This window comes from Trichosurus vulpecula, chromosome 2, assembly GCF_011100635.1.
Source record: "Trichosurus vulpecula isolate mTriVul1 chromosome 2, mTriVul1.pri, whole genome shotgun sequence".
Lineage (NCBI taxonomy): Eukaryota > Metazoa > Chordata > Mammalia > Diprotodontia > Phalangeridae > Trichosurus > Trichosurus vulpecula.
The window spans coordinates 225,051,941-225,072,518 of NC_050574.1; the positions used below are offsets into that span (position 1 = coordinate 225,051,941).

General features: G+C 37.6%; 1 protein-coding gene across 3 annotated transcripts in view; it reads right to left on the reverse strand.

Annotated features, from left to right (window-relative positions):
- TLK1 (tousled like kinase 1) overlaps positions 1-19,849 on the reverse strand; it is a 165,659-nt gene extending 145,810 nt beyond the window's left edge. The window contains exon 1 of one of the 3 annotated variants that reach the window (XM_036744608.1): positions 19,245-19,848. In XM_036744608.1, the coding sequence (XP_036600503.1) occupies positions 19,245-19,392 (148 nt within the window). In that variant the 5' untranslated portion in view covers positions 19,393-19,848. Of the gene's footprint in view, positions 1-19,244 lie in introns of all 3 variants that reach the window. The other 2 variants (XM_036744609.1, XM_036744610.1) reach the window with 2 other exon arrangements.
- Positions 19,850-20,578: the final 729 nt, after the last annotated feature.

The window sequence follows — 20,578 nt, forward strand, 5'->3', positions numbered from 1 at the left end:
ATTCACCTGATTAGTTAACCAGAGAATTTACAGAATTTAAAGAGATGAACATCACCTCTGAATGAGTAGGCCTGGGTCTTATTCAAGCCAGAGTGTCTCCCTAGAATCACTGCCTATTAGTCATGGAAAGATTCTCAACTCAATTCAACAAACAGCACCATGAGCAAAGACAGTGTGTACTCCATGAGGCACAAAACCAAAAAATTTAAATCCCTCAAAGAGTTAATACTGACTCCTAGTGTACTTGGCAGGCAAATAAGCACCACTTCCTGGTGTCCTTGGCTTCCTTCAAGCCCCAGCTAAGAATTTCACCTTTTATAGGGCTTTTCCCAATCCCTCTTACTTCTAGTACCTTCTCTCTGGTGATGATTTCCAATTTATACTATATTTACTTTGTCTGTACATAATTATTTGCATACTGTCTCTTGCATTACAGTGTGAGCTCCTCAAGGGCAGGGGCTGTTTTTTGCATTTCTTTGTATCCCTAATGGTTAGCACAATGCCAAGGCACATAATGTTTAATAAATGTTTATTGACTAACGGACATTATAAGCATTTGTCTGCTTACTTTCTCAAATACTGACCTATCTATATCACCTCTAATCTAGTCTGAGGATATAAGACTAGATCTCAGTAACTGCCAAGGATAGCAAGGAATTGGTGATATTTTCTGGTAATCTTGGGATCTATGTGGACATTTCACTTGACCAGAAAGAATCCCACATATAAAGGAATCCCTTGGATGAAGCCTCCACCCAAAACATTACAACATTTCTTCCCCCCAGCCCTAAGCTCTCGCTCACATTCTCAAAAACCTGGTAGATTCTTCTAAGGAAAAACTTATGGCTTTTTGTAATCTTTAGGAGAATCCTGGTGCTCGGGTTGAATTCGTCTGACTTCTTGACCAACCAAAATTTAATATGCCTTTATCATCTTGCTAAAATTCTTTATAATAAAGATCTAAACATATGTTGAGGGTAATAAAATGAAATTGGAACAGGTAGGATTTCAGAAACAATATAAAACAGCAGATCACATCTTTATAGTCGTATAACTAAAAAGCATAGAGAAATAAGATGCCAACATATCACGGATAATTTCTTGAAAACTATTTTTAGAAGTATTTTTCAATGGTAAAAAGCAAAAAAGAAAGTCTTTAAAGACTCTCCCTTTAATCAAATGCCTCCCATAAACATTTTAAGATCAAGATGTCACAATAGCTATAACCCAAGAAATAACTGTTTCACAATCTCATAGTGATCAATAACAAGCCATCAGCTGAAAAAGGAGCTGTTGCAAAGGAAGCAAAGGCCCAATATTTAGGGCTAGTTTTTTACAGTTCTTAAGGCTGTACCCAGACCTACCCTTCCCACACAAGTCCCCCAAATCCTAATAAATTTTTTCACCATATCATTTATATGCCAAAAACAATACTGGCTGAAGAAAGGAATTATAAGAAAGGTAAAAAGGAAAAACAGTCTACTCTTCCCTCTCCCCCCACAAAGGTTCATATGTAAGTCAATAATTGTTTGGAAACTGGAATATGTGTTTCTATAGCTACAATGTTATAAATGGTGATTAAGCTCCTAGGATCCAATTCAATATTTGTTAAGCTCCTATTACGGGCAAGGTACTGTGGGTAAGGTTCTGCAGCAAACATGGGAATACTAAGATGACAAACAACACTGTCACTGCTCTCGAGGAGATGAAAATTTAATAAAGGGACAACATGCTGATCTCCTTCGAATCTCTCACTTGATATGACTGAATGGGGAGGTCTGAAGATACTATGAAATCTTTGAAATGGAGTTGGAATGTAACCATCAGAACTGCCACCAAAGTAGCTGATGCAAAAAGATCTAAGAGCCAACTGGAGGCTCCTGTTGGGAAGTACAGTTAAAGAATGAGAGGGCAAAGACAACTAAGTTACCTAGATATGGCAATGTGTATTCTGGACATTATTCTTAAATATTCCACATTATAGAATGTTAGGGCTAGAAGGAAGCTCAGATATCATCTGATTTTTTTAATTTAACCAATGGGGGAAAAAAAAACCTAAGCCAAGAGTAGTTAGTGACAGCACCGGCCCCAGTTTTAATGTTGTTTCCACTACCACTGGGTCATCTACCTAATAAGAACAATAATATTTTCATAAATATTAGTGAAAAGTTATATAACCTAAATAACCTAGGAAAGAAAAAACTTTTGCCTGTACTAGTCATTTTTACTCAAATTTTACCAAATCTCCTATCTAAATGGCTTCAGAAATCAGTTTGTCTATTAATGATCCATGTGTTTTAGTAGATGGCCAGCACAATCTGAGTCAATATCATGACACGGCAAACAACTACAAAAAGCTCTAGTGATCTGAAGCTATATCAAGAGAAGAAAAGCCTATGACAAGATATGTACCAGTGTTTTGGCCAGGGTAGGGTAATAGTCCAGAAAGGCAAAAGGCCTAAAAACCATGTCATATGAGGATCAATTGCAGGTGTAAGAGATTTTTAGCCTGGAGAAGAGAAAATTCTAAGGGAACATGGTAGCTATTTTAAGTATTAGAAGGGCTAGAAGAGGGGTTAGACTTGTTCTACTTGGTGCTAGAGGACAAAACGAGGAGGAAGGGGTAGAACTTACAAAAAGGTAAATTTCCAGTAGAAACAAGCAAGAAGTGAGAAGCTGGCAGGCTAAAAGGGGAATGAGGAAATCCAGGGAACTATGAGAACCTACTTAAAACTCCTCAGCTCTTAAGTCAGGAATTCCCTAAACGGTCTAAAAATCACTTGAAAAAATGTGTCACTAAGTAGATTCACAGGATCATTGACTCAGATTTGTAAAAAGCCCTGAAGACATCACATAGTTAAATATTCTTGTTTTATAGATGAGGAAACCAAGACCCAGAGAAATCAAGTAACTTGCCAAATAGCCAAGATTTGCACCTAGCTTTTCTAAATCCAAATCCAGGTTTGACTGTTTATTCATATCATGTTTCTCTATCTTTGATTTCTCTCCCTGATCTCTCAAATTAAGAAAAAAAGGGTTTTTTTGAGTCCATATAATTTCCATCACAGCAGGCTCCATTCAAATATAAACAGCTGTTCTGAAAGCTCAAAAATAGTAGCTGAAGAGGCAAGATTTACCCTACTTGCCAAAAATTAAAAGTGCCTGTCCATTACTCACATATGCCTTTCTATTGCTCTTATTAATCTTTTAGAGTTTGTTCCAGAAAAGGAATTATGCTCCAGGCTTGATTATATTCAGGTAACCAAACATTGCTTCCCACCAACAACCCTCTCTACCTGCCCCCACAACATACACACAAGAAAATAGCAAAAAATATATAATTAAGTAAATAGCTTTACATATTGAAAATTATTTAATATTTAAAAATACTATTTGCATGCAATCTTTTTACGATCTTGTTTGTTTTGCAAAGTTACTTATACTGACAGTGAGACAAAGACCCTGTTTATTCACATTGGGCAGTAGTCAATTCCTTTATCATGGTGTCTTCATGATTGATAACAATTGCTGTATTTGAAGAGACTGTTCAGTGCTCCACATAAATTTCTGAGACAATCAAATGAAACAAATCTCTCATGCCATGATCAATTCCTTTGACTTATTTATTCACAGCCAGAGTTCAGTAAAAAGACCCTGAACGCCGCAGTCAAAGCAGAATGCCCAAAGGACAGTGCGGATCATTTGTTACAAATTGTCTCTGAAATTAAGTGTCTTTTGAGTCATACCCAAAAAGATTTACGAAAAAAAAAAAACACTCTGACGTAGAAGTTTCAGACTGGAAATGAAACAGTTTTTTGCCATACCTTTGTGGTAATGATAACCACCACAATAATAACTACTGCTACTACTAACATTTATATAGCACTACATGCCAAGCACTATGCTGAACACTTCACAATTATCTTATTTGAACCTCACTAACAACTCTGTGAGATGGTATTATCATCCTCACTTACAGGTGAGGAAACTGAGGCAATCTAATATCTACTTTCTAATGCCATTATCTGTTGTAGAAGTCAAGAAAAACAGAAATATGTCCATTCATAAGGAATAAGAAACAACTTCAATTCCATTCTGATCACTTAAAAATTAACCCAATGGGGCTGCATTCTCCCAATTCTACTTGGGCACCAAATTCAAGGGGAAAATGAAATTCCCAATTCCTATTAAAGCATTAAAATGGAGAGGGAAGGAGAGAATAGACGCCCATTAAATGGGAAATGGCTGAATAAACTGTGGTAGATGAATGTTAATGAAATACTATTTTGTAGTAAGAAATATCAACTATGAGAAATTCTGAAAAAGATGATTCATATGAACTAATACAACATGAAAAAAAGCAGAACCAGAAGAACACAATACACAAGGACTACCACAATATAAATGAAAAGATCACTAAATGTAAACCAAATTACTGAGTAACTGAAAAACCAATAATGGTCCCAGAGAACAAATAATGAACTCCACCCTTCTTCCTCTCAGCAGTAAGGCAGGGCACAAAGGCAGAAATGTTATCTACTCTATCAAACAATATCACTGTATCAGTTGCTCTTTGCCTACTTGTTTTTATTTGGGACAATAGAGAATTAAATTGGAAGGTAGGGAAGGGAAGTATACCCAGAAAGAGCTGATATAACAACAAAAGGCATAACTAAAACTTATTTAACAGAAAATCAAAGATGTAGAAGTCACAATCCCAATGAAAATGAAATTGGAAGCACTATCCTCAAAACAACAACAACAAACCCACAGTTAAACACTATATTATTAATGTTAAGTATGAAACCCTCTGCCAATAATTTGGTAGACATAAAGGGCTAAAACACAATTTCTTTTTTTTAAATTAAGATTACTAAAATTTGTTGTAGTCTGAACTGAATACGAACAAGACCAAAAAGGGGAGAAAAATATGAAGTTAAAGGATTATCAGATCATATCCTTTGAGAAATACCACAAAACATTATTTATTCTAACCAAAGCATCACACCAAATGAATATGATTTTGTTGCTTACCCACTCTATTTTCAGACAATATAATTTGAAAAAACTAACACGTAAATTGTTTGAACTCCAAATTGCTATCTATGTTGGAGAAGGCATAAAATAATCCTGAAAAATATTATGATCTATTAAATTTTCTAAGGAAAAAAAATAACTAGAAAACCATTTAAGTAAAATAAGATACTACTTTGTTGTACATATTTTTAAATTGAGAATTTCATCTTCAATTAATGAGCCAACTTTGGCTCTCAATCAAGAGCTTTCAGTTGGCACTAGAACCATAGGGATTTCCATCTAATTCTTTTTACTTTCTGCAAAATTCCCTTTTATCACAGCTAGCCTTTACCAGCTGCCCAGTACTTAAGGACAAAGTTATTCAGCTTGGCCTAGAATTCAGTTCTTGGGTTTTCCTGAGATCATAAGTACTGTCTTAGCTTAAAAATGTTATCATTTAATAGTAAAAATTAAGGGAAGGGGCATGACATCACACTTTATATCATCAGTCAATACAGGTGGCAAGGCTAGTAATTAAGTTTCCTAGTGCACAAAGAAGGTCCTTTCCTAGAAACAGAAGACAAGATATCATAGTTCCACACTGTCTCTTGGCCCAAAATTCATGATATTCTATCAATGAAATCAAATTGTATCTTTGATAGCCAATAAAATAGCTTCCTAAAGTGAGAACTAAGACATAATAATCTGAATAATTTAATTTTAGTTCTATGATGGCTACAGGATAAAGATTATTAAGATCTTAAATAATAAGACAGATATCCAGGAAATCACTAAGCTATATATGTCTAGAAATTAAAAGACTATTCCTAAATGTGACAAGGGGATTATTCAGTTCCTCTAATATAGTAAGAGCCCTCAGAAAGGTATCTAATGTTCAAGAGGTCAGTAATTAACAGTTGATGGTGGTGAACAGGCACTGGATAAAGAAATGGGGGATAATCACCACACATCACAAAAAAGGGAAGACTAAAGCAAAAATGCAAAAAGTAAACTAATCAAGTAACAGTCTTTCCCCACCCCACCCCCCCAAAAAAGGCATTTGGAGAACATGGGAAAAATTCTACAAGAAAATCAAAGGAAGAGAAATAACACACATTTTGTTACAAACTCTTAGAAGAATGATAAAGAACTAGAAGTTAATGATTTTTAAAACATCTACAGATGTTATATGTCAATATTATTTCTAAATTCTATTGCAGATACTTAAGTCACAATAAGTTAAGTATTGCCCTTCCCTTCCCATAAATACAAACTGACAAGTAAAAATGACAAATAGCAAAATTCCTAAAAGTTAGATGAAAGGAAAGGAGAGCAGTAATCTGGAATGAATAACCCATGATCTTGCAGGGTTGAGTACAGGCTTCAGCTGAATGGATAAACTAGTTGCAGTCACCATGAATTCATTATCTCTAATAATTCAGCATACATACCCTCAGACCATACCAAAGTAGAAGAGGACATCTGTTCTACTTTGAAATAAAAAAACATAACCCCAAAGGGATGGTCAGTTTCCTGCCTGCCTAATTAATTGAGAGCCTACAATATCCAATAATTCTAAGTATTATCTATAGGTCTTCAAAATTGGAAACTAAACAAATTCTACTCGCACTATATTGTCACCATCTTATAAACTTATACCCTTGTCTGGAACACTGAGGACCAAGGAAAAGAGTCACATTCTTTACAGTAAAACATACCTTTATTTACGTGGCTCATTATTCACACTTAAATTTTCAAGTTTTCAAAATGAATGGAAAAAAAGTTGTGTTTTCTAGAACTTCTAAAATTGAAATCTCTAGTTGCTATACAACTCAAGCAGAGGATTTCTACAAGAAGGTTAATGAATCCCAAAGCAACCTGATAAACAGCCACAACCTTACAAGAAGACTGTTGTCTTCCCTGGTTAATTTTTCTCTTACTTTACAGGACTGTGAAGCTTGCAACGCCCAACAGTGGATCCCACAAAATGGTCTCAATGTCTCATCACTTTGCTTCTCTCCCTCTACCAAAGACTCCCAAATGCCACGGATCCAGAAAAGACTGTCACATGATCCCTTTTATACCTGTTGGGCAAGTGACACAGGGATTGCAGAGGGAAGGGAGGAAGAAGGGAAAGAGGAGAAAGTCAGAGAGAACTGATAGGACTGACAGAAGAACTTTATCCCTAGGGCATGAGGCCAAGACGCAGGAAACAAACCAGCTCCAGCTACTGGAAGTCAGACCCAGGACCTTTGTCCTTTGATATTTTGCAGGAAAATTCAACAATAATTATAGATTATGAAGAACTAAAGTGGAAAAGAAAAAATTTTAAATAGTGTTTTAGCTACACAAAAGTAACACTCATTACAATCTTTCACGAGGTCTGTTTACCACAGAGGGAGCATGGTATGGTATAGAGCTGGATTTGGAATGTGGAGACTTTGGTTCACATGCCAGCTCTCTGGCTTACTACCTTACTAATGGAAAAGTAATTTTTTTCTTTTGGCCTCAGTATCTTCATTAAAAAAAGAGAGTTGGATTAGATTCTCTCTAAGATGTCTTCTGGCTGTAAACACTGCAACGTGCAATACTTAGTTGCAGTGCAACATAGTAATGGTTCCATAGATAATTAAAACTGCATCAATTAATTGTTGCATATTTTGATTAAAACAGTAACCTGTTCATGAAGGTATGACTATAGAGTAGTAACACTGGTTCATCTGACATATACTCTATGAAAATCAGGCTTACTTTTATTAGTAGTCAATTCACATGCTCAGTCTTTATAGTTTGTTGCTCATGGAGCATAGCCGTCCCAAACTGAAAAAGAAGAACATAAACCAGTAACAACAAGTCTGGGAAGATTCCCTTGTCTTCTGACTTCTGAGTCCTATGGTCTTTCTCTATTACCAATATGTACTTCTGAATTACGTGTACTTTGAAATACTTAAATTACCATACAAGGTAACATCAGTGCCTTAATGTCCTCACTTGTCTTGTTTTTGTTTGGCCCAGACCTATGATTCCACTTGCGTGGGTATCAGTGAGGACACTTCTACCGATGAAGATAAGCTTTTGTTCTAAAACTTATAATTTTAGAGTGTTTCCTCAGGCAATGAAAAATCAAGCACACAATCAGCATGTGTCATAAGTGGAACTTGAATTCAACCAAGTCTTCCTGACTCTAAGGCGAGCTCTCCAGTCACCAAAATAGGCTGGTTCTCTCTTCGTTTGTTTAATGGCGCAAAAGTTGTATAGATATGACATTTAAAATTCCTTGGCCCCAAAGATATGTGAATATACCACTCATCCTTTATTGTTGAGATGGGGGGCCAACTATAGGTAACACTGCATATAAAAAATTTGGTTGAGGTGTTGGTTAGATTTGTTACTGTTTTTCTGTTTTAAAAATCTTTGTTATAAAGGATGATTCTCTGGGAGAGAGAAGTATGGTGGAATGGAAAAAGAAATATAGTTCAGGTGATGTAAAAACAAAAAATACCAATTTTTAAAAATAAAATTCCTGGGTGGGAGGATTTCAGATAATTTCAATGCAAGTATATTATTAAAATAATAAATGTCCTTAAAAAGACTCAAAGGAGAAGCAAAACTTTTTTCCCATTTTTGTTTTGTTTTTAAATAGCTGCTACAACAGGACAAAGATTAATGACTACAGTTCATATTTTGATTAACAGAATTTAATTGGAATGATGTTTTGCTATCACCTAGTTTAATACCTTCCTTCATTTTTCAAATTTTTAAGTGAAGAAGCCAAAGAGAAGTTATCACGTAATTCACTCCCAGATTCATATAGCTAACTAGTGGTAGAGCTGGAGTTAGCATCACTGACTCCCAACCTCTTTGTTAGGAGGCAATCTAACCCATGATCTTTACACTAGAATATATTAGTCCTAGTTTGATCTTAAATTCACATGCATGCACTTAAATTAGATATAAACAAATGTCTCACTGGATACCTTTTTCCTATCAAGTAGCAAGTTTAACAATATAGCATAGCAGTAATAGATCAAACACTGAATAATAAAGCAGTAAAAGCACTTGCTGCAGCTGCCAAAATTATTTTCCTTATACTCAGATTTAATCACAACATATCACATTCTGACCAAACTCTTCAAATGGCTCCTTATTGTCTACAGAGTAAAACAAACTTCTTTTGCCTAAAATGCAAAGACTTCCAATTAGCACCATCCTATCTTTTTAGCTTCCCCATTCCCTCTTCCATGTACTACAGCCATAATGAACTACTGGATTCTCCTCTGCCTTTCCACTAGAGACAGAATTGTCTTTGGACCTTCCCATAGCACTCTGTACCTCTCTAATATGCTTTTTCATATTATACTTATTGGTGTATATATTCTATCATCTTATTATAAGTTCTACAAGGCAGGGACTATAATTTAAATTGTCTATCTCAACCATGAACAACAACAACTATACAGTAGGCAATTGATAAAGGTATGTTGAAATGAACCGAATTAGTAACAATTTAAAAGAACTATACTTTTAGAACAGGGACATTAAAGGTCACACCTAATCCAACCCTCTTATTTTACAGATAAGGAAACTGAAGACCAGAAAGGTTAACTGACTTTGCCAATGTCACAACAGGAATAAGTGGCAGTGACAGGCTTTGAAACCAATTCTTCTAACCTCAGAACTCTTTCCATTGTACGTACCATTTGGTTTACTTGTGTCATGGTTGCAAAGAACTTGATTACCCATTGATAACAATGTAGTTTGTAATAGGAGATAAAGAGTACTTCCTACACAGCTTTTAAAGGATTTTTAAGTACAAGAACAAAAATTACATAGACAGCATATCAAAATAACTTTGAGGCTTAATCTCACACCCAGAAAATAGACAAAGATGACAAAAGATGGGAATCTTCAATGTTGAATGGGTTATGGAAAGACAGGAATGGTAACCAACGAATCAAAAAAAAATTATTAAAAGCGGTGCTGCATACCAATAGTCTTTCACCTCTACAAAGAAATGGAGTGGGCCAGGAGATGTCTTCTCATATTATTTTCTTTTGGGCCAAGCTTTGTCATAATATTAGACTTTTTTTGATTTTGGTCAGTTTTGCTAAATTTTCCCCCTTTATTTTTTGTTCTAAGGCTTTTCTGCAGGGAGGAGGAGAAAGAGGTATAAGATGGGAAATGTAGGTAATGCAAAAACAATGTCAATAATTTTGACTTTCTTATTGATTCCTTATTTTTATATAAGGAAATTCAAAATAAAATGCTAACTTTAAAAATATTCTACATCGTTCTTCTAAGTCATGCTAATTTCTGATTAAAAGACACAAAGTTCCAGGATTAACAAAAATGTTAGTTTCCAAAACTTTTGAAACACTTAAAAATTCAATTTTATAAGTCTTATCTGTAGTTTTGGAAAATGGAAGGATAATATTCTCAAAACATCCTAGTAAACATACCCAGTTTCATTATCAACAAACTCATCACGACTTTTACATTATAAAATTTCTAGGGCTTTGAAGATTCAGTATCTGTGACAACCAAATAATTTTCTTTTACCCCAATTATTTTTGATCACTACAACCCCTCTGGGCAGCTAGGTGGCACAGTGGATAGAGTTCTAGGCCTGGAGTCAGGAAGACTCATCTTCCTGAGTCAAATCTGGCCTCAGACACTTGCTAGCTGTGTGATCCTGGGTAAGATACTTACCCATGTTTGTCTCAGTTTCCTCATCTGTAAAGTGAGGTAGAGAAGAAAATGGCAAAACCACTCCAGTTTCTTTGCCAAGAAACTACCAAATGAGGTCACAAAAAGTAAGACACTACTGAAACAGCAGAACAACATTCCCTATAACCTACAAAAGAACTGGCAATTTCAAAATAATCTAAGTGGCTTTAACAAAAACAAACAAAAAAGCTAACATGATCAGAAGTTAGGGTATATACATATATGAACAGGAGGAAGCTTTTGCTATATTACATCAGTAATAAGCAGTGCTTTAAGTATCAGTGCAATAGAGCTGAGAATAGGTACTTCTTTATGCTAGCTCATCCTAATCTCTGCAAAACACAGACTGAAATACCATTATGGTGAAACATTCAAACATTTTAATTCTAATAAGATCTAAGTTTACAACAAGAACTACAAAATTCAGCCAGATATTTACTATAACTATCATTGATCTCTAAGAATTTGAATGAATAGATATGGTGTTTATGTTGTCAAATTGCCTTATATATTTACCAGCTAGTCTCCACAAATATTTTAGGAGATAATGTATCTCCATTTAAGTAGGCAAAGTGGAGATAAAAGCATGATTTGTCCAAGTCACAACTAAACTATAATTCTTTGTCCTCTAATCCCACTCAAATTTTTTTTTAAATTTGCATACCTTAAAAGTAAATAAATTTGTTTATAAAACAGCATTATCATAATCTGATTTTCATTCATTCATGGGATATTTACATGTCCTCTTACACTAATGTTAGTAGGGAAAAGTTTTCCTTATAATCCTCTAGATTCTGACTCCCTGTAACTTATACATATTGGATCAGTCCTAGTTCTACCTGTGGGGCCAATTCCACTTTCAACTATCTTTAAGCCTTTGGTCCTTACAAAGTTCCAACAAGAGTCAACATATAACAGTCTTGTCAATAAGGAACTTAAAAGTCAGATTTGCCAAGGAAGCACTCAAACTGAGTTTTAGGAACTTCCATAATTCAGAATGTTGCTTATGAAGGCATAATTCCAGGCATAGGGTGATGGTGGCATGAATTTCTCTGAAACGAGGATGATAAGGAAGGTGGCACGACTATGTCCAGTGTATCTAAAATAAGTATATCAAGTGTTAAGGTTGGCAGAGTAAAATTATAGATCCTCAAAGCTGACAGGGACCATTAGAGGTCATCTAGTCCAGCAAGTACCTGAATAGGAACCACCTCTCCAACATTAGTGGTCATCCAACCGTTGCTTGAAGGCCTTCCATGTTGGAGAACTTACTATCAGAGCAGCCCACTCTACTTCTGGACAATTCTAATTGTTAGCAAGTTTTGTTTTTCTTACATAAAATTGAAATGTATCTCATAAATTCCTCCCTCTTACAGCTAGCTTTACTGAACTTCATTTCTTTTCATAGAATAATTACAACTGGAATAATTAGGATCACAGATTTAGAGCTGAAAAGGCCTTTAGATGACATCTAGTCAGGCCTCTGCATTTTTTTAAATGAGAAGCCATGGTTCAGAAAGATTAAGTGACTTGCCCAAGTCATACAGGTAACAAATGGCAGAACTGGTTCCTTTTGTGTTTTCATCTCCAGCACCTAGGACAGCATCTGGAATACAGCAGGTGAGTAATAAATGTATCTTAAATGAAGTCCTTTTTCCCTTGTACTTAGGCCAATTTAACTTTTCATTAATTGGTGGCTAACTGAAATCTCTTCTGGTTTCAAACTTTACCAAGAATTATTCTAAAAAGGTGCCAGTGTGTCTTACTGTCTTATTAAAGAGAGCACAATGAACATAAAATCTTTTTCAATGGTCATGGTTACATAAAACAATTACAATTATATAACACAGATAATAATAGCTAATATTTATATGGCAACTAAGATTTGCAAAGCACTTTTACATATATTATCTTTTGAAGTAGGTGCTATTATTATCACCATTTTATAGATAAGGATAGTGACACTTAGGCTAAAGGTAAGTAAAATTGTCTGAGGCAAGATATAGACTCACGTCTTCCCAAGGTCCCTTTCAAGTCCAACATTCTATCCACTATTGCCAATACCTCATTTCCATGAAAAGCAAATGATTTGTTTTGTTTTGGTATTGAGACCAGGAGCCCACATGTTTTTACAACTCCTTCCCCCTAACTTGGTTCTAAATTCAAGAAGTTAAAAAATAAATAAAAAGACATGAGCTAGGGGAAGGATCCTTAATTACATCAAAGTGTAGAGATGTACAAAGTCTACACCCGTTCCAGGACATCTCTGAAAATTGTTGATGTTTTAAAGTCAAATATAGGATTGTTTTGTTGAGATGTTCCATAAGTATCTGAAGACATAAAGGAATGGATGCATCAGAAACAGGACAGACACAAGTCTAGAGTATGCCTGTGGCAGCTACTGTAGAGGTACAGAAACATCGAAGAGAAGCATCTTGACTCTCAAGGAACTTGTCTTCCATTAACTGAAGGCACACAAAGTCCAGCTACAAAGTTTCTACAAAGTTTACAAAACAATGTAATTGTGAGGCAAGAAGAGATGTGATCAGGGTCTGTGCACAGATTTCAGGAAGTCCAGAAATTTCAATGGGAAAAAAAAACTACACCTTTATTTCAGTGTAATTGGTTTCCTTTAAAATTATATGCTTTATGAATTTAAAAACATTCTGAGAGTAGGTCCATTGGCTTTAACAGACTGACAAAAGTATCTATGATACAAAAACATTAAAGAACCCCTGTCTTCAAGGATGGCTCTGATAGAAGATTTTAGGAAAGAATCCATGCAAACAATACTGCCTAGGTTAAAGTTTTCTAAAATGTACAGAATAAGCAAAACAGAATACTTTAAAGTATACTAGGAGAATGTATGTTCATCTAAGACATCTGAGAGGTTTAACCCTTTTTGATAAGGCAATCATGCAGTTATCTAATTAAGGATGTAACTACTGAAGACAAAATCAATGAGTAGAGGGAGCAAAGTAAATTTCAGCTCACTATAAGGAGGGTTCCAACAGCTATAACTGTTGAAGATGATAGACATGCATCTCTATTGTACATAATACATACATAATTTTATGTTCTTTTGTATGTCTACTATATTTTAGACTATAAATTCTAAAAGATAGGATTACTGCACCCTTATGAACTTAAATGTTCTCTCATTAGAACCAAAATGAGAATTTCATTGATTTTTATGACCTTAAAGAAGTCACAACCCTGAGAAATGTTTTTCTACCTTTAAGCAGGAAATTGTGACCTGTCACCCACAAAAATGTATAAAGAATAATGTCAATGCTAGAACTGCAACACACCTTAGGGAATATAATCTAACATTTTCATTATAGAACAACATAGCATAGTGGGAAAGTCAAAACCAAACTAGCTGTGAAACTCTGATTAAATGATATAACCTCTATGAGCCTCAGTTTTCTAATCTATAAAGTGAGAAAGTTGAAACTGATGACCTCTAAAGTCTCTTCCAGGATTAATATGCCATGATTATATGAAGCTGCAAACTCAGAGTTACTAACAGAAACAGGACCAGAACCCTGATCTTCTGGCTCATATTTTTTCCTATATTTTCTTACCTTTCTTGTAGACTGTGCAAAAAACAAAAGATTATGAAAATGAATGACATTTTAAAGATGATACTTGAATCAAAAATGGACCATGTGATCTACATGCAGCAAAGAATAAAGTCCTTGTACATAGTAGGCACTTAATAAATGCTTCTTGAGTGAAAGGCTCCATCAATAACTGTACTTGCTACAATGACCTCTGTCAGGCAAGTTAATAATAAAGCCCTTTGTATCTATTTCCTTAAACATCTAAACACACAATCTGAATCACAGATTATAAGACTATCATGTACACAGAATACCTCACAAATATTAATTTCCATAATTAAGGGACAAATATTGCATGAGCAGATGACTATCTGAATAAAGAATATTAAAATTCTTCATTTGGTTTTGTCCTCTGGTGCTACTTAACATGTGCATTTTCAAAAACTCGAGAGATCTATTTAATTAAACAATTTTCCTTCATGCTTCCTCTCTAAGGAATCCTCAGTTTAAAAAAAAAATTAGAGCATTTTAGTTTAAAGTATTTCACTCCTGAATTTGCAACAAACATTACAAATAAAAAAGTCTACATAGACTATTTTGTTTACAATTTTTCTTTCAAAATTGAAAATCAGTACCCTACAGTATTATAAAATTCTACATTCAAACCTACTATAGCTCTTCTAAATGATACCATAAGCAGTGTATGATTCCCTAAAATGTCTTCAAAGCTTATATATTTCACAGGGAATTTAGCAAGATTACAGGAAGACTGATCGTATTGACTCCAATAAGAGCAGAAAAAAATCTACAGAGAAAAAGCACAATATAAATGCAAAATAGTAATGAAACCAACAATACAATTTCATACTGCTGACAAGAGAATATTCCAGAATGTCTGTAGATGTTTAAATACAGTCTAGATGTAGAAAAGATCATAAGAATCTTAGAACTAAGAAGTAACTGAAAAGGTCATCTAGAACAACCTCTTAAACAATGCAAGATTTTTTTCTATGATGGATGATTATCTAGCCTCTTACTAAAAACTCCCAGAGGCAGGGTGCTAGGTGCATCTCACTTCACTATTGAAAGCTCTAAGTTGTTGGAAAGTCCTGGTATTCAGCTGAAATCTACTCCCTGTTACTTTCATCCCCTGGTTCTATTTGTCTCTAAGAAGCTATGCAGACCATATCACAACTCCATTGAGTTGTCACTTCTCCAGTCTACACATCTCAAGTCCCTCACGTGAAACTGTCACCAGAACACCTTAATCACCCTCATCTGGATATCTTCCAATTAGTCAATTTCTTTTAAAATGTCACACCCACAAACGATTACAATACTGGAGATGTGATCTGACCAGGACAGAATTCACTACAATTTTATTATGACCCTAACACTATACTTCTGCAAATGCAGTCTAAGATTCTATAATGAAATGTGAGTGACATACCAAGAAACCCACTTCTAGGTCTCTGGCCACACCAAAGTTTGTAAGAAACAGGTAGTAAACCTCTGTTTTCAGTTTTTCCTATTTTTATAAATTCATTTATATAAAATCAAATACTCAAATTACCATAATCAGAATAATGCCTTCTTTTCAAATATAGAAACAGGAAGAACAACAACTTAATTGTTCTGCAATCCCACATTTGTGAATAACATTTAGTAGGCTTTGTCAGGCTTGTAGTAAATGTTCAATAAAAGCAATACTACTCATAGTTCATAGAAAGGATAAAGTAGATTTGAGCAGAATAGAAAACTCAAGGAAAGATCTCCAACTTAATAATTTGATTACATTAGTAATAACTTGTACACAAATCACTAGTTTATATGAAACTAGGCTCTAAGGACTAGCTCAAGTAAACTGCAGTTCGGTTTCATTTATTTACCAACTTCTCATCCCCCTACAGTTTAAAGATCATTAAGAAAAACAGAGATGTCATTGGTTTAAATGACCATACAGGAAAGCCAGATATCCATTCCAACATAGCTCCTAAAGAGTTTAATTTTTATTTTTGTAATTCCAAAACACAACACTGCCAGGAACATAGTTGGTACTTTAAGCAAACATTTAATACCAGTGGGCTAGGCATAGGAGATTACAAAGACAAAATGAAACTGCCCCAGGCCATAAGAATAAAGCAACAGGTCTAGACTACAGTTATTCCAGCAAATTTCCCAGACCCACCTTAGAAAACTTGGGACTGGTTTTAATTCTTTTTTAAGTGGGGAGGAGTTGAGAACTTCAATAATGGCTTTCAAATCACAAAAAGCATTAGGTCACAAACCTTTTTTAAACAACTTCAAAAAGGTTAAATAAATCAATTCATAGATTAGTAAGACATTGTTTTATAAGAATTCATTTAAAAAGTTAAATCTGTTTCACTAGAGTAGATCAACTGTGAAAATATAACCAATACTTTATCCTTGAAACAAATAAATTAACAAATTAAAGAAAATATTTTTTTCAGAGAACACAGGTCTGTTTTCACCTCGACACATACAGGCAAGTTCCATTAACATTAATGGCTCTTACAAGCACTCAGCAAGAGAATAAATTGAATTCCTCACATATCTCTCAAACCATCTCATATTTATATAACACACTGACATGCATAATTGGGAAAATGTGCTCAGCATTTGTTAAACAGTAAACTGTGGATTTATACTCAAGGAAACATATTATGATGCTGATACTTGGGGTTTTAGATATGCGATCATATAGCATGAATGTAAACTCTGAGACTAAAGCCCTATGCATCGAGATGAAAACATACCCCTGGAGGGCTAACACTGTTTGTATCTTACTTTCTGGTCAAAAGGAAACATTCCACAGAGCCCTTACAGTTACTTGATGTGAATTTAAGCTTTCAACAAAAACACATCCTGATGTTTCGAGAATTAGTATCTATTAAATTGATATAAAATTCACCACAATCTAGACCACGGCAAAAACAAATAAAAACAAAAACAACAAAAAAAGCTATTTAATAAAGCTGTTTTAAACAACTACCACTGAATACTTCATTTCATCCCCTCCCCACTCCAACTGCATACTTTTTTTTTAAAAGCACAACTGTCATTCCTGATAACAAAAGTTGTGACTACATAATCTCTCAAGTTTGAGGGCCTAGATTTTTGTAGCCTGAAAACTACTAGTTTATTTTGTTGTTCACAGATGTAAAGTAACAATCAAATGGGCCAACGTACCCTGAAAAAGGCAGAAAAAACAAAGTATTTTTTCCATATTGGTCTTTTTCCAATTCATTATCATATTCAACTAAAACTATATAACAAATCAGAAATAACATGTTAAGGAATACCATACTATTTAAATAGCAGTAAGGAAAGGAGGAACACAAGATGCCACAGAATTTTTAAACTGAATTGATTTGCTAAATTTGAGCCAGGAGACACTCAAACCACTTTTAAAAAATAATTAGCATGCAGTTTTGGAGGTGAGATGAAAGCAGAAAATGTCTGTCAATTTATTCAGCATATTTAATGGATGCCATAAATCAAACCTTTTCATGAATTTTCTAGAGCATATTCATGCCAATCTTTGAGCCTGCTATTGTCACTTTCACACATGCTCATAGGTACCACACTGACAAGAACTGATATATCTGTCAACTACTGGTATAGAGATTAAAAGGACAAACCAGTGACTATACATTTTCATAGCTATGAATATTAAATATTTAACAAATCTTTTCAAAATAAGCTGCACTATTCATGTCCTTCGAAATATGGTCTTTGATTGCTTTCAAGGATTCATTACAGTATATTTACCTTTTGTCCACCCCCCCCCCTTCCCCATGGGGCTACAACCTTTTCTGAATAAAGCACCTGCCTACCGGTTTTTGAGTAAATTTCCAAGTGCCTGATTAGAATACTGTTAAACTTAGAGCAAAACAAGATTTTACAGGGGGTATTTTCCTCTCCTAAAAACAGATATATTCCTAGATTTCATTTTACGTTCATTACTTTTAAATTAAATACAGCAAGTTGTAATTTTAGCTAAAAGCCCTCCGATAACTCACTAGCTGTATAATTGCTACATCTGGTGGCAACATATTTGAATGCAAGGAGCCAGAAGTTGGACAGCAATTGTAACAGAAAAGAGCAAGAATGACTTGCTTGCACATAACCTTTATGCTGATCTTTCTCTCTTCTCTCTCTCTCTCTCTCTCATCATTTTCTTTTAGGAAGGAAGTGTTCCCCTTACACTAGAAAACAAGAATGCACAAACACTCCAGAGGTGATAGGGAAGGAAAGTTGCAACCATTTGGAGAGGGTGGTTTAGGAAACCTGCCTACAAGGAGGTTCGTCTTTTCAATGACTCTGGGGGGCGGCGCAAGGGATCAAAGTCCTCCACCACAACGTAGTTTTCTTCCCCCCCCCCCCCCCGGCCCCGAACGTCTCCCTCTGGAGTCCCTACGAGGAAGCGACCCCCTCCTCCGGAGGGGCAGCCTGAAGCACGCTGGCCAGTTTCAGGCAGCACAGAAGCTTTCAGGAAGGGGACCGCCTCTGTGGGAGGAGTGCAATAGGCTACGGGGAAAGGGGAGGGGGCACGAGAAGGATGAAGGCAGTGGGGGAAAAGGGAAAAGGGAGGAGGGAGGTGAAATCCACCATCGATTTAGAAGAAGGGTGTTAAAGAGTAACTAAGCTCCAAGGTTCGTCTCCAGGAGCAAGGACAGAGCCCGAGGCACGATAGAAAAAGTGGTGCGCCCTGCCCGCCCCTCCATCTCCCAGTGGCCCCCCCCGAAGCACCCCATCACCCCCCTCAGCCCTGGCAGCGGCCCCCGCCGCGGGCGGCCTCCGGGCCGCCCCATCCCCCACCTGCAGGGTCCCCGGGAGGAGGGCTGGGGTAGGAGGGGGCGCCCCGGCCGGAGGAGCGGCACGGGGCGCGGGGCGCGGCGCGGCGGTATTTACCTTCCTTGGGCCTCCCGGATGGCGGCGTGTGATTCAGCAGGGACCTGGCTGCCGCTGCCGCTGCCGCCGAGCCCGGGGTTGGAGACGTGGAGAGCTGGGACCAAGATGGCGGCCCCTCCAAACTTCCACTGCTACTTTGGACACTCATCAAGCTACTTTCTGGGAAGCGGACACCCCCCCGGCGGCGGCGGCAACGGCGACACCGGCATCCGCCTCAGTCATGGCCGGGGCCGTGATGAGGAGGGAGGGGAGGGAGGGAGGGGAGGGGAAGAGGGAGGGAAGGCAAAGGAGAGGGCGGGCGTCGAGGGGGGGATCCTGGGGGGGCGCCGGCAGGAGGGCGCTCCGAGGGGAAGGGGAGAGCCTGGCGAGGTTTCCGCGGCCACAACCTGCCGGCCCCTCCGCACTGCGTCCGTCTGCCCCCGCTCCTCGCCCCTATCTCCGAGGCGGCAGCGGCGGCGGCTGCGCTGGGGCGGGGGGGCTGGGGCTGGCGGTGGAGGAGGAGGCGGCGGCGGCGGCAGGGTAACCTCTGCATCAGTTACAGGAGGAGGAGGAGGACAAGACGAAGGAGGAGGAGATGGTGAAGGAGGAGGAGGAGGCGGCGGCGGCGGCGTCACGCGCCGCCTGTGCAAACACTATCGCGAGGCTCCTGCACCTCCGGTAGCGGCGGCGGCCGCGGGAGCATGCTTCGCGGGGGGAGGGACGTGTGCGGGGTGGGGGAGAGAGGAGGAGGAGGACATGGGTGGGAAGGAGCTACGGAGGGAGGAGATGATGGTGATTGACTCCCCCCACCTCCTCCTCGTGGGCGACCCCCCCTACCCCGCCCAATCCCAGTGCAAAGTGTGAACACCAGTCACCCTGGCAGCCCAAGCTTCCCACCCGAACTGGAGCTGGCGGAGGGCTCCCCCTCCGCCCGAGGCTCGGCCGGCACACGCGCTCCTCCACCTCCACCTCCTCCGCCTCATCATGCCTGCTGAAAGCTAGTGGTCTCTACGGGCGCCGCCGCTGCCAGCAGTTCCAGCCGCAGCCACCTGACTTCCCCTTTTTTCTTACGGAAGCTAGGGTTACTGAAAACCCACCCATCCTGGGACCCCCTCCCATCCACTCACCCACCCCACCCCCTTTTTTTTTTTTGGCTGGGAATGAGGACTGTACGTTGTGGAAGAAAAACTGCGTCTCCTGCCCCTGCGTAGCTGTCACTTTGTGGCCGTTTTCAGTCTGTAAAGTTTAAACAAGAAGGTTTCTTATTTCCCGATTCCCAGATCAGTCATCTTCCGTGCGCTGCTTAAAGTCTGACATACGGCAAACTGGGAATAATGATGACCATTTAAGTAAAG